Source organism: Homarus americanus, unplaced genomic scaffold (genome assembly GCF_018991925.1).
Source record: "Homarus americanus isolate GMGI-L3 unplaced genomic scaffold, GMGI_Hamer_2.0 scaffold74, whole genome shotgun sequence".
In the NCBI taxonomy this organism is placed as follows: domain Eukaryota; kingdom Metazoa; phylum Arthropoda; class Malacostraca; order Decapoda; family Nephropidae; genus Homarus; species Homarus americanus.
In genome coordinates this window covers 6,208,232-6,222,347 of record NW_024716951.1, presented here as the reverse complement: position 1 = coordinate 6,222,347, position 14,116 = coordinate 6,208,232, and the positions used below count along the sequence as shown (strand labels likewise).

The window sequence follows — 14,116 nt, the reverse complement described above, 5'->3', positions numbered from 1 at the left end:
TATTTAATTAGTTAATGTTAGTGATAAAAGTCTCTCATGTGACAAGTAGGTACTATAGCCTGGCGTCTCTCTCTCTCTCTCTCTCTCTCTCTCTCCTCTCAAATTAACCCTCGCTTTCCTCTCCTCCCCCTTTCTCTCTCTCTCTCATCAGTCAACCCTCACTCCCTCTCTCACCCTTTCACCCCTCAATCAAGTCTCTCTCTCTCTCTCTCTCTCTCTCTCTCTCTCTCTCTCTCTCTCCCCTGCTATCATTTTATTAACTTAATTCATCAACAGTGTCTGATTGATCAGTCCAGGGGTCGTGTGCTGCCTCTGGAATAAGGTAATTAGGGAAAGATAATTAGTGAGGATATAAGAATAAGGGAATAAGGTAATTAGTGGGGATATGATAATTATTTAGAGCGTAATTAGTAAATAAGGTAATTAATGAGGGATATGGGGATTAGAAAATGAGGTTTCATAAAGTAATTAGTGAAAGGTAATTAGCGAATAAAGGTAATTCGTGGAGAAAGGGGAGTTAATTTATCTCCTGTTAGCGCTTCCTCCTTCAAAGACTCCCCTTCACATTATAATTCATTTAAAACCTCTTTAAAATGGAGTCTGTCCGTCTGTCTGTCCGTCTGTGTGTCCGTCCATGTGTGTGTCCGTCTGTCTGTGTGTCCGTCTGCCCGTCCGTCTGTCCGTCCGTCTGTGTGTCCGTCTGTCCGGCCGTCTGTCCGTCCATCTGTCCGTATATCCGATTTACATACTTGATCACTGTCGATCTTATCCTTGACGAGTGCCGGTTGATGGTCGTGTTGGAAAGCTCTCTCTTGGACAGTTTCAAATGGGCCCCTGTCGCTATGGGCTTCTGTCATAATGGGCTTCTGTCATAATGGGCTTCTGTCATAATGGGTCCCTGTCATAATGGGCTTCTGTCATAATGGGTTCTTGTCATAATAGACTTCATCATAATGGGTCCCTGTCATAATGGGCTCCCTGTCATAATGGGTTTCTGTCATAATGGGTCCCTGTCATAATGGGCTCCTGTCATAATGGGCTTCTGTCATAATGGGTCCCTTTGTCATAATGGGCTCCCTGTCATAATGGGCTTCTGTCATAATGGGTCCCTGTCATAATGGGCTCCTGTCTGTGGGCTTCTGTCATAATGGGCTTCTGTCATAATGGGCTTCTGTCATAATGAGTCCCTGTCATAATGAGCTTCTGTCATAATGGGTCCCTGTCGCCAATGGGCTCTCACTGTCATAATGGTTCCTGTCATAATGGGTTCCTGTCATAATAGGTCCCATTTTAACAGACAAGTCTAATGGGCTCCAAGCTTAGTATCCTAGACCTAATCGGCATCTTGGGACTGGAACCCGTGGGGTGCGCCATTAGGACTTATTCCTGCTAGGACTGGGGATCCATTGAGAGTGAACACCATTAGAACTGGGACTCTTTTTTATGATTGAAGCTTTTAGAACTGGGGGAGTGGGGTAGGGGTGGTGGTGCGGGGGTGGGGTGGTGGTGGGGGGTGGGGTGTGGGGTGGTGGTGGTGGTGGGGGGGGATACTAGACCTGGCTCCAACCTAGCAGTCAGCCTATTAAAATATTCTTACTGACAAGTGGAATTAACTTTAGTGGTTCCGTACTTAACACTACCCCCTTACTAAGGTCTTACATCACCTGTAATTAACCTGTCAGTAAACTCTTAAATTAACCTCTTTGATTACTTGCCTTCTTAAGTGTCTTCGTTTACCACAAGTTCAGGTAGTTTATGGAGAGAGAGAGAGAGAGAGAGAGAGAGAGAGAGAGAGAGAGAGAGAGATGACGTTCTTGACATTAATTGTCACGTTCACCGGATTTTGTTTACGTAAGTGACGTCATGAACGGCAGCAATTGTTTTTAACAGTTTCGTTATGATTTTGTTTATAATAATAATAATAATAATAATAATAATAATAATAATAATAATAATAATGAGACATGAAGAATTTGTCGACTTTTACGTGTTGACATCTGACATAATGAAGAAATAATGAAAATAATAGTAAATAAGACTGATACGAGAAGATAAATACAAGATAACAGAAAGATAACACTAACAGTCTTCTTGGGTGTTATTCTTCACCCTCTGATGTTCTCCTTGTGTCGTCTTAAACACTCATTAGCAACTCACTAATGCCTCTGATTGGTTCTCTTCATCCTTACGAAAGCTGCAGAAATTAAGCTGATTGGTGGATCGATCCCCGAGTGTGTGTGTGTGTGTGTGTGTGTGTGTGTGTGTGTGTGTGTGTGTGTGTGTGTGTAAAATACTTTGTTATAAGACTATATATGCTCCTTATAATGCTCGAGTTGAAACAATTATTCAATGTTATAACGGAATATTTATGGCCATTTATCAGATAAGTCATAGATAAGGACGATAAACTGGATTTCATAACATCTTAAAAATACATTACCGAGATATAAATAAATAAATAAATTAGCAAAATATGTAAATTGTTACTCAGTTGTGTACACATTCCCGCTGGAGCTGTCGACTTGTGTTTTGTTATTCACATTTTTTCTCTACGTGAGCGAGGTCTCCCGTCCCCGCCTCTCTCCTTAACTACTTCTTTCTTTCACTGATTCACTTTACAAAATTGAAATTAAGATGATTGGAACATCTCTTGTTTAGGTGTTTTATTGCCACGATGAAATTAAGGCGAATCGAACGTGATATTGGCTTGTTTTATTTTAATTGTTTTACTTTAAGGAACTCCAAATTTAACTTGTTTTTCTCTCCTTTTTTTATTTTAATTCGGTTGAGTGAGGTGAAGAATCAAACATATATCTTCGAAATATCTTGCCATGTCGTCCAAAATATTCATTAGCTCTAATTACCACACACGCTGTAATTAGAATCCTCATATCCTGAAAAGTTTCGTTGCAATTAGGCCGATTGCATTATATACCAGATTTTCAGGTAGAGCGCTTGTTGCATACGTCTTTCATACGAGCTCTAAGACTCTTCTGCTTCGTGTGTTTTTTCTGAAATTATCGTACAGTGAGATTTTGTTTTTTTTGCTGGAAAATATCATTCACGCATTTTTATACCTCGTGTTTTTCCAGACATTATCATACACTATAACTCTTGGTGTTTTTCCTTGAGATTCAGTTCATTCATTCTTGTGTTTTTCTCGACATTATCATACACTTTTAGTCTTGGTGTTTTTCCTGAAATTATCGCACAGCGGGAGAAAAGTTTGTTGTGGTCCAGGGATAAGATGTCGTCCACTGGGGGATAAGTTGTCGTAGTGGAGCGTCTCACTCGCCGCGTTAAGTTGTCGTGGTGTGTCAGGGGACCAGTGTCGTTCTCAGAGGTGGTCTAGAGTACGACCTTCCGAGCCGCAAAACTTTGACCCTCCAGGATGAAGACTCGGCCACTCCTCTCTCTCCACCTCTTACCGGCGACATGTTAAATGGACCCCAAAACCTAACCTAACCTAATCTCACTCAACTTACCTCTAACACAATTTAACCCCTAATCTCCACTCCAACTTACCTCTAACTGAATCTAATTTAAACTAACTTAACTAGCTAACCGTAATAAAACACACACACACACACAAACACACACACACACACACACACACACACACACACACACACACACACACACACACACAAACACACACACACACACACACACACACACACACACACACACACCCTCGTGCCGTGTCTTAAGAACAGCACAAGACGGTGATAACATTAAACAGTACAAGCAGCTGTTAGAGAGACAACAATAATCAGCTTATATAAGGAATTCTACCTCATTCCTTCCCCAATATCAGGATAAATCCACGTGTCCGAATCCGCCCATCATCATCATCCGAACATTCCGAATCGAACACCTGAACGAATCCACATGTCCTTCTGTAAATAAATATAGAGGGTTTATAGGATATATTCTTTTTCATGTAGATATACGCTGGCATGGTTAGGAAAGCCCGTGTTCGTTTTGGTTGGTGAAGGGGAAGTCGTGGTCAAGGCGAGGGTTGAGATGTATCGCGGGAATCGCTCGATAATTCGGATTTTGTTGGTATTACTGATGGTCTAAATCCTTGTAGGTAGGGGGAACACCTCCACGTGTCTCCCCTGTATCCCACCCATGTGTCTCCCCTGTATCCCACCCATGTGTCTCCCCTGTATCCCACCCATGTGTCTCCCTGTCTCCCACCCATGTGTCTCATATGTGTGCTGTATCTAATATTTATGTATCCTCTGTACGTCATATGTGTCCTTTGTATACTTCACACACACACACACACACACACACACACACACACACACCTGCGGCCATCAGCTAATGAGTCATATATGTGATAAGTATATACCTGGTAAACACTCCTTTATAAAACATGACCAAAATTCTGCATAAATTGAGAGAGAGAGAGAGAGAGAGAGAGAGAGAGAGTACCATTCCTTTATATCTAATCGGATCGTCTTGATATTAGACAAACACGTACAGTAGTTACTAATCTCTAATACGTTTCATCTCCTTTATTCATTTATTTCTATTCACTATTTATCAATTTATTTATAATTTTGTTTGTCTTGTTTCGGTGTACCGGGAGGACGTGTACCGGGAGGGCGTGTACCGGGAGGGCGTGTACCGGGAGGGCGTGTACCGGGAGGTTGTGCCATTAGATCGTTTACTGGGAGGTCGTGGTGTACCGGGAGGTCGTGGTGTATCAGAAGGATCGTGAGAAGAAGGGGTGTGGAGGATCCCGGTAGATCCTAGTGGGCCGGTCTGCAACATGTCTGAACCTCACCCGGTAATCCCCGGCTCCTCCCGAGGGTTGTTCCACACCCCCCTCCTCACCCCTCACCTCCCTCCCAAGCCCTCACCCCCCAAGCCCCCCCCCCTCTTCGAAGGATCCTAGGGCGCTATGTGGGGGAGAGGGTAAGGAGGAAGGTGGAGGGGTGTTAATGGAGAGAGAGAGAGAGAGAGAGAGAGAGAGAGAGAGAGAGAGGCCCTTGACTATGGAACTCAAGGTGTATTATGGTTGGTCAGTTATCGTTCAGGTTAATTAGGTAACATTTGCTACTAACTTATTTTTTATTTTTTATTTTTTTATTATAACTTATTTATTTACTTATTATATATATATTTATGCCGTATAAAGTTATTGAACGATCTGAATTTAACCTAACATAGCTCAACTAACTAGGAAGTATTGTTAATTTCAGTGTCATGACGTCTGGTTATTAGGCGGAAACTAAATGATTTTTTTATTTTTTTTACCTCAAGTTTTTATTACCAATTTATAAACTAACACTGGAAAAAAAATGTCCTCAACCATTTAAAATTAAGTCTTTGTATTCCATTTTATCCCACGTTAAATTTATCCACTTAAGTGTATTCTCATAAGTCCACTTAGTATAATAATTAACTTAAGACTTACTAATTTTAGTAGAATGTAGATTACAGACAAGAGCCTTAGAGAATCTGGGTCAGTCTCGTGTGTGTGTGTGTGTGTGTGTGTGTGTGTGAAAAATGACGAGGCGGCCGCTGGCGTGTTTTGGTTGACGAGCTTAACAAACTGGATTACTATTGACTGTGTCCCTTGATGAGTGGTGAACGGCGTGTGAAGTGAGAGGGGAGGAGAGGGGAGGGAAGACGGAAGAGTGGGGGAGAGGACGGATGGTGGAGGGGGAAGTGGACGGGGGGAGAAGGAAGGAAGGAATAGAAGGATGGAAGAAGAGAGGAGAGAGGGTGGAGGGGGAGAAAGAAAAAAGAGGGAGGGAAGGAGGGGATGGGGGGTGGGGGGGAGAGTGGGAGAAGAGAAGGGAGGTTACTGGTCGGAGATTCTGTCAGGTCTGGGGTGAGGGGGAGGAAATTGATGAAATAGGGTGAATCAGGGTGTAATACGGTGAAATAGGGTCCCAAATCAGGAGAGGAAGATGGGTTTAGCGGGTGTTATGTGAGGATAATAGGGTAAATTATTGGAGGGTTGGGTGTTGTCAGGGAAATGGGAATAATAGGCGAATAGTATAGAGTTTAATGGGTGAAATGGGGATAATTGGAGAAAGAGTATGGGGTGTAATGAACGAAAAGGGGAGAATATGAAGAGGATTATGTGATTTAAGGGGTGAAATAGGAATTTTAGAAATGGGTAGAAATATGACAGAAAATTGGAATAATGTACAGGACAACAGGGAAAAATAGGAGGAACAGAATGGTGAAATGGGGAGAAATAGGGAGTAAGTCTTTTATTTTCGGTACATAAATACGCAGAGTGACCGCCAGTGTACTCGACCGCCTTCACCTCCCCAGCTGTACAAGTGGATGTACTAAGATAAAAATTACGGAAAATTTAAATGCTTCGTATGCTTCTATTAAGTTAATGACTTTGACTACTACTACTACTACTACTACTACTACTACTACTACTACTACTACCACGACTACTAATAGCCACACCTTCGCTGCCATTTTATTACCTTAAAAATAACTATCCTAATACATAAGTAGCTACCCTAGCTGTGATGAGTTAGTTGAGAAGCAGATCTATGCGGCATTCAGTGACTGTTGCCTCATAGTCAATATCAACAACTGTTGTCGGCTTTGGGGCCGATGCTCTCGTTCCCCTGAGGCAGAGCAAAGCCGACCTAAGGAGAGAGAAAGACAGTCGACATCTCATCCAGGCTGTAACATAACTTCTGGGCTGCTGCTTCTGTTCGGATATCACCTCCGCGAGTCTGGCGTAGAAGCATCTTGCACTTGGTCCCATCCCGCCAGAGGTTGTGAACACTAGAGTGAAGCTGCCTTGATCAACGTTCTGAATTCTCTCCCCGTATGCCCTTATCTTGTCGTTCTCGTTCCTCCTGTGTGCAGCATCGAGAGCTAAGTTACGGTGACATGCGTCCATGGGATAAAAAATCCTGATGTCGAAGAAGGCTCGCTGTCCCTGCGTCCAGAATCCTCGAGCACTGACGTCAACACGGGCTTCGTTGGATGTGTTTGAAGTCCTATGTTGGAAATTCTCACCGTCCATTGGATGGAGGGTCGGTTCTACCCTGACATCACGGCAGATTTCCTTCAATATATTTGCTGTGAGATCCCTTACTTCGTCATGCCTCATGCATATGAAGCCCCCTTTCTTGCACACCATGGCGTGATCGACGTCATAAGAAGAGCCACACGCATTGGGAGGGCAAACCTTCTACTGGCCTACCGTACCTTAGAGCATTGGCATCTGTAAATTCTTGTTTTACTACTACTAAAAATAATGACGACAAAGAATGCTGGTGATAAAAACAATGCTGATAAATTAGTAGATGAAGATAATTATTAAAAGGCAAAAAAACATGGCATCAGAGAGAGAGAGAGAGAGAGAGAGAGAGAGAGAGAGAGAGAGAGAGAGAGAGAGAGAATGGTCATCCTCTCCCCCTCCCCGCCAAGATAATGAAGCTGCTATATATAGTAGTAGTAGTATCAGGTGACCAGAGTAGGTAGTCCTATGGGGCTAGTTGACCCACAGAGAGAGAGGGGGAGGAGGAGGAGGAGGAGGTACAAGAGGGAAGAGGAGGGGGGTGGGAGGGGGGGCGGGAGGGGTCGACGATATGATGAGGGGGTAGAGCTGAGCATTTACAGATGATGAGAGAGAGAGAGAGAGAGAGAGAGAGAACTGTAAATCACGAATGTAAACGAAACAGTGTTATTGATCCCAGGTATTGATTGCAAGTATAGATGCCAGGGGAAAAATCCCTCAGAAGTATAGATGATAGAAATTACCGTAGTATATATAGACGACACAGCACTACACACAATAAGGAATACGGATCTTATCATTTGAACAGTGTAACTATGATAAACTGATTCATAAAAAAAACCTGAGTGAAAACAACTAGTGTATACAATATAGGTTAAAATATTGGTTAATAATAATTAAAGCAAAAATAAAAACCTTTAATTATTATTATCAATAGGAAAAACAAATGAGTATCCATAAACGCAGGAAAAACAGCTGAACATTAGTAAACACAAGGAAAACAAGCGAGCATCAATAAAAAAAAACTCAGTAAACACTTAAGAAATGAACATCATTAAACAGTAAAAACAAGTGAAAATCAATAACAAAAACAAGCGAACATCACTAAACGTAATAAAAAAACATCAGTTAATACGTGTAAAAAGCAAATGAGTAAACACGAGAGAGAAAAACAAGACAAAACAAAAAAACAAGTGAACATCAATAGAGTGAACTGCCGGCCACCAGAGGTCGTTTATTGGGCAACTGTCAACACGTCTGTCTCGATGACTAAACGCCCTGATGATCACGAGCGTTCAAGAGAGCTCGGCAAAAACACGACGCAAAAATACTGAAAATCTTTACATATATCAGTTTAAACCTTTTCTATTGATCTCTCTATCTCAACTTACACGTAGAACTAAACCTAAAAATAAGACCGTCTCGTATTTTAATGGAGGTGGGCGTTCTATTAATCGAGATATAAGGTCGAGAATCCCTATAAAAAGATCGAAAATGTTCTCCCAAGTTTTAATGTGAGTTTCGGGGAACTTTTGGAAAATGTAAAGCCGAGTTATGGTAGTTCTTAGATATATGACGTGTGGCGTATCAGAGAGGCGGTGTTTCCCTCTTGGTGGGTTGAATAATAATAGTGCGTGTGGTGCTGGTAGTAGTAGTAGTAGTAGTAGTAGTAGTAGTAGTAGTAGTAGTAGTAGTAGTAGTAGTAGTAGTATAAGAATGTCATGCTATACTCTGCTACTTGTATCACTACTTATAACTGGTATAGACGGTAATACTACGTGGTGCCTCTAGTCTATTCTTTTAGTGGTTGTTGTTGTATAATTGCGGTAGTTGTGGTGGTAGTATATAGTAATAGTGGTAGTTGTAGTATAATTGCGGTAGTTGGATATAATAGAGGTGGTTATGGATGATTGTGGTTGTTGTATTGTTATTAGTATATAATTGTGGTAGATTTGGTGGTAGTATTTCTTCAAAGCCGTGACCTTGATTGACCTTGCTATTTAACCTTTTAATCAGGCTGCAGGTCTGTCCTTTCATGAGTTACAGGACACACACACACACACACACACACACACACATCGACAAATTCATATAACGAAATATTATAGCAGTTAGTTCAGTGTGGTAGTAGTATTGCTAGTAGTAGTAGTAGTAGTGAGTGACCTGATTATGGTAGTGGTAATAGTAGTAACAGTGAGTGGCTAAGACTGATTGTGGTAGTCACAGTGGTGGTAGTGGTAGTAGTGCGGAGTCAAACAATGGAACCCAACCACACTATGTTTGGCATTCAGCGGGCGTCCTCACCCTCTCCCTCCACTCCATCCCACTCTCTCCCTCTCCATCCCACTCTCTCCCTCCCATCCCACCCTCTCCCTGACCACTCCAACCTCCTCTCACAGCGTTATTTCTCTTCGTGTGTGTGTGTGTGTGTGTGTGTGTGTGTGTGTGTAAAGTACCGTCCCTTCCCTCCCTCTCTCCCTCCCTCTCCGACGATCTCTCCTTGGTGCTAAGAGCGGCGTAACCCACTAGCGTGATCTCCGGGCAATGAAAACCCTTGTGTTAATGCGTCATAAGGGCTAATTGTGTAGTGGTGTTGGGGCTCTCCTCCCTCCCTCCCTCCTGGCCTGAGTTGAGTGCAAATCTTTGACTCCAGCGTTAAGTGGTTACCATCTTTTAGTAACTGCCTTGAAGGGTCTCTCACTTTATTTTTTCACTCCCTCTCTTTCTTTTTCTCTCTTTTTTACTGTCTCATCTTTTCTGTATTTTTCACTGTCTCTGTCTTTCTGTCATATCGTCTCTTTCTCTCTCTCTTTCTCTCTCCCTCTCTCTAGTTCTCTGTCTCTCTCAATATCAACAGTGGAATACCGGAGTTTAATATTTTGGTGATGTTTTGATGACCAGCCCGAGAATGGATGAAAAAGAAACACGAACTATATTAGAACCTAACCTAACCTAACCTAACTTAACTTAACTTAACCTAACCTGAGCTGGGTCTGAGTCGTCTAAGAAAAGCATTTATTATTATTATTATTATTATTATTATTATTATTATTATTATTATTATTATTATTATTATTATTAGGTATTTACATTCTTGATATATACCTTTGAAGTATATTAGACACAGTATAATATATATTTCTTGACCTAGAGTATAAATAATTGTCCTTACCTTACATAGAGTTTAATACATATTATCTTTTTCTCTTTCACAGCAAAATCACCTCAGAGATCCCCCGTGACAGGTGAGTACATCGCACCAGGTTGTCTGTGTGTGTGTGTGTGTGTGTGTGTGTGTGTCTGTCTGTGTGTGTGTGTGTTAGGCGGCTGTAAATGGGTGTCATGTATTCAGTGTTGATTTTATCTTTGAGTCAGTTCTAGTCGCTGTGGTCAACCTTGTTCGAGGTATTTAGGTTACATGAGCAATACCACAACAAGATCTCAGATGACTATTCGGAATTGGGTCCATTTAACTTATAGTCACCCGAAAATAGGATAGTGAATGTGGGAATTAGGCAGAGCAGATACTAACAATAGGTGATAGGTACGAATGTTGAAATAGGAGGTTATCTTACTAAAATGGGGCCATAATTCTAATAATAGGAAATATGGCCCAAATATTAGTAATAGGAATCAAGGCCCAAATGCTAGTTAACCCCTAGCAAACCCCCCCAGCACGTTCCCCCCTCAACCCCCATCAAACATTTCGATAATCACCATCCTCCCTAGCAAACACCTACAGCAACCATCCTCTTCCCTTAGCAAACACATCCAGCAACCAACCTCTTCCCTTAGCAAACACATCCAGCAACCAACCATTTCCCCGAGCAAACACAGCAAACTCTTCTCTACGCAAACACCCCCCAGCAATCAACTCCCTAGCAAACACCCCTAGCAACCAACCTTCACCCTAGCAAACACCCCAAACCCCTCGTCCTTAGCAAAAAATCAACCAACACTCAACAATCCTAGCAATTCCCTTTCTTAGTATTCTCCCCATACCCAAACAAACACCCCCCTATACCACATCTCTTAAAATCTCTCCTTGTCACCTAATAATCCTGTAGACCCAAACAAACCACAACACCCCTACCCCTCTTAGGTCTGCTAGTCATCCCTTAACACCTGACATGGCTTTGTTTTCCCAAGCAAATATCAGGATGGTTGGGAGGAGGAAGGGGGAAAGAATGAGATGGTGAGGTGAGGTCAGTTCTGAACCTCTTCCTCTCTTCCTCCGTCTTGTTTCCTTCCTCTTCTTCTTCCTCCTCCATCTTCTTCTCCTTCACCTTCTCTACTACTACTCTTTTCTTCCTTTACTTTTTTGTCCTCTCCACCCATCTCCTGCTCCCTTTCCTCCTTCTCACCATTTCTCTCTCTCTCTCTCTCTCATCTTTTGCCCCTTTTCTTCCTCTCTCCTCTCTCCTCCTCCTCCTCCTCCTCCTACTCTCCTCCTCCTCCCTCCCCTCCTCCCTCTCTCCCCTCCCCTCCTCCTGCTCCTCCTCCTCCCCTCTCCCCTCCTCTCCTCCTCCTCCTCCTCCCTCCTCTACAACTTACCTCCATTACTAATAGGCAGTGGTGGCCCTCCTTCCTCTGTGCACAATTAGGAAAATCCACTTGTTTGGGCTTGGGAGCAGGCTGATTATCCTGGGAGGCAGGGCAGTGGAGTAAAATCCACTTGTTTGAGGGCCTGGGAGCGAGCTGATTGGCTTTTGGCGGGTAATTAGGAATAATCCACTTGTTTGAGGCTGGGTGGCTCTGATTGGCTCATTGAAAGCAATTAGAAAAAACTTGTTTGGATAAGGATGATTTGAATATTAGTGGTATTACCCATTCAAGGGGCAATTAAACAAAATCCACGTGTTTGAGGGCCTTCCGTGAGCTGATTGAATAAAGTGTCAGCTGAGGTTGAGTTAAGGTAAGGTTAGAAGTAAGATTGAGTAAAATTAGGTTAGGTTAGGTTAGGTAAAGGTTAGGTTAGATTAGGTTAGGTTAAGTTAAATTAGGTTAGAAATAGGTTAAATTGAGTTAGTTTAGGTTATATTAGGTTAAATTTATGATAAGTTAAGTTTCCGTTAGGTTAATTATGTTTTAGGTTAAGTTTAGGTTAGGTTAACTTTATGGTTAGAGGCCAACACAGGTCTTATCACCATCATGCTCCAGTGCACATGATGGTCTAGGTCCAACGCCCCAGCCCACCCTCTCCTCTCTCTCACTATCTCACATTCATTCTCTTTCTTTCTCACTTTCTCACCCTCCTCTTTTCTACTTTTTTTACATTCTCTCTCTCTCTCTCTCTCTCTCTCTCTCTCTCTCCTCTCTCTCTCACTATCTCACATTCTCCTCTCTCTCACTTTCTTACATTCTCTCTCACATTCTCTTCTTCTCTTTCTCTCTTTCTCACTGTCTCACTGTCTCTATCTCCGTGTCTTTATTCACTTTTCCCGTCTCTCCTCCTCTAATTAGGGTCTAATACACTGAAACCACCTTAACTAGACACACCTCCGTAGGCCAGTTGGGGGTCAACAACGAGAAATATACGTGAACTTCCTCCCCCTCACCCCTCACTCATCCCCTCCATCATCCCATCCCCTTCCACTACCATCCCCCCCAACCCCCCATCCACCCTTCCACTACCCAGGCTGACCTGCTACCAAAATCGACCACGTACAGATAGTGAACAACCAGGTGGATGGGTGATAAGAGTGGGGATGGAGGAAGATGATATGGTAAGAGGAGAAAGTTGGAGGGATGGAAGGGTCGGGGTGGAGGAAGGAAGGGAAGGGGCTGAAATAGGGGATGGGGGGAGAAATAAAACAGGAGGGGGTAGATAGTAAAGAGGTGAATGGGGAGACGAGGGAGGAGATGGATGGAGGTGGGGTTGACAGGGGGGGTGTAAAATGAAACTTTATTATCCATTGTATTTCTACATTGTACCACTAAAGTGTACCTATGTATTAGCAACTTTGTACCATTATAATTTTTTGTATACTTGAACAAGTGTCTGGTGCTACTAATGTGTGATTTACATTGTTCTTTCATGTACATCTGAACATCATACTCCCACCACAATTGTATCTGTATAACATTGTACCATTGTTCACCCGTCGGTTGAGTGGTTGTTCAGGGCCCGACCATTTATTCCAATATTTGGTTCATTTCATCCTCAGAGTCCTTGGCCCCTCCCTCCCTCCCCGCTCCCCCTCCTCCCTCTCTCTCTCCCCTCCTCCCTCCCTTCCTCTCTCCCTCCCCTCCCTCCCTCCCTCTCTCTCCCCTCCCCTCTCTCTCTGACCTTCCCCCCCCTCCGCCCGGCCTGAAGTGCTCTCTGGCCAATATACTGACTCTCTTTTTTTCTTTCTTTCTCTCTCTCTTTGATTTTCACTTTATTTCTTTCTTTAATTTTTACACACACACTCTCTCTCTCTCTCTCTCTCTCTCTCTCTCTCTCTCTTTGTTTCTCTCCCCCTCGCTGTCTATCTGTCTGTCTCTGTAAGGCAAAATCTCCATAAAGACTTTAATCACATAACAGAAAAAATCACATAATGTCTAACATAATCACATGATGTCATTAATTACCTTTAAAAACTATATATCACATAAGATAATTACATAACATATTTCACATAAGAACATATAGCTCCCTTAATAGCATCACATAAATCACATTTTAAATTACAAAATCACTTGATATAAGAGATGCTTTTTCCCAATTAGATAAATATATACACTAGCGTCTATTTTGATGACGTCACATGCTATGGTTATCATACTAGCCAATCAAAGCTCTTGTTTTGATGACGTTACATATTATGATTGTCATACCAGCCAGGCCATCGTCGCCATGACGACATAATGCTGATTAATGAAATTGAAGTCAGGGAGGAGGGGGGAGGGGAAGGGAGGGAAAGAAGGGAAAAAGAGAGATATGAGGAAGGGGAGGGAGGGAAAAGAAGATGGAAATAGAGACGAGAGAAAGAGGAAAGGAAGATGCGGAGAAGAGAGGAAGTAAAATATTGCAGGAGAGAAATGAAGAAATATATGGAAAAAATGAAGGGAGAGGGAGGAGGAGGTGAGGAGAAGGAAGAGAGAGGTAGGATT

The 14,116-nt window shown here is 42.6% G+C and overlaps 1 protein-coding gene across 1 annotated transcript in view; it reads left to right on the top strand.

The window, feature by feature from the left end:
• LOC121858730 (vesicular glutamate transporter 1-like) overlaps positions 1–14,116 on the top strand; it is a 131,946-nt gene that overhangs the window by 37,139 nt on the left and 80,691 nt on the right. The window contains exon 3 of the mRNA XM_042355353.1: positions 10,237–10,266. Coding sequence (XP_042211287.1) covers positions 10,237–10,266 — 30 coding nt within the window. The remainder of the gene's footprint in view (positions 1–10,236; positions 10,267–14,116) is intronic.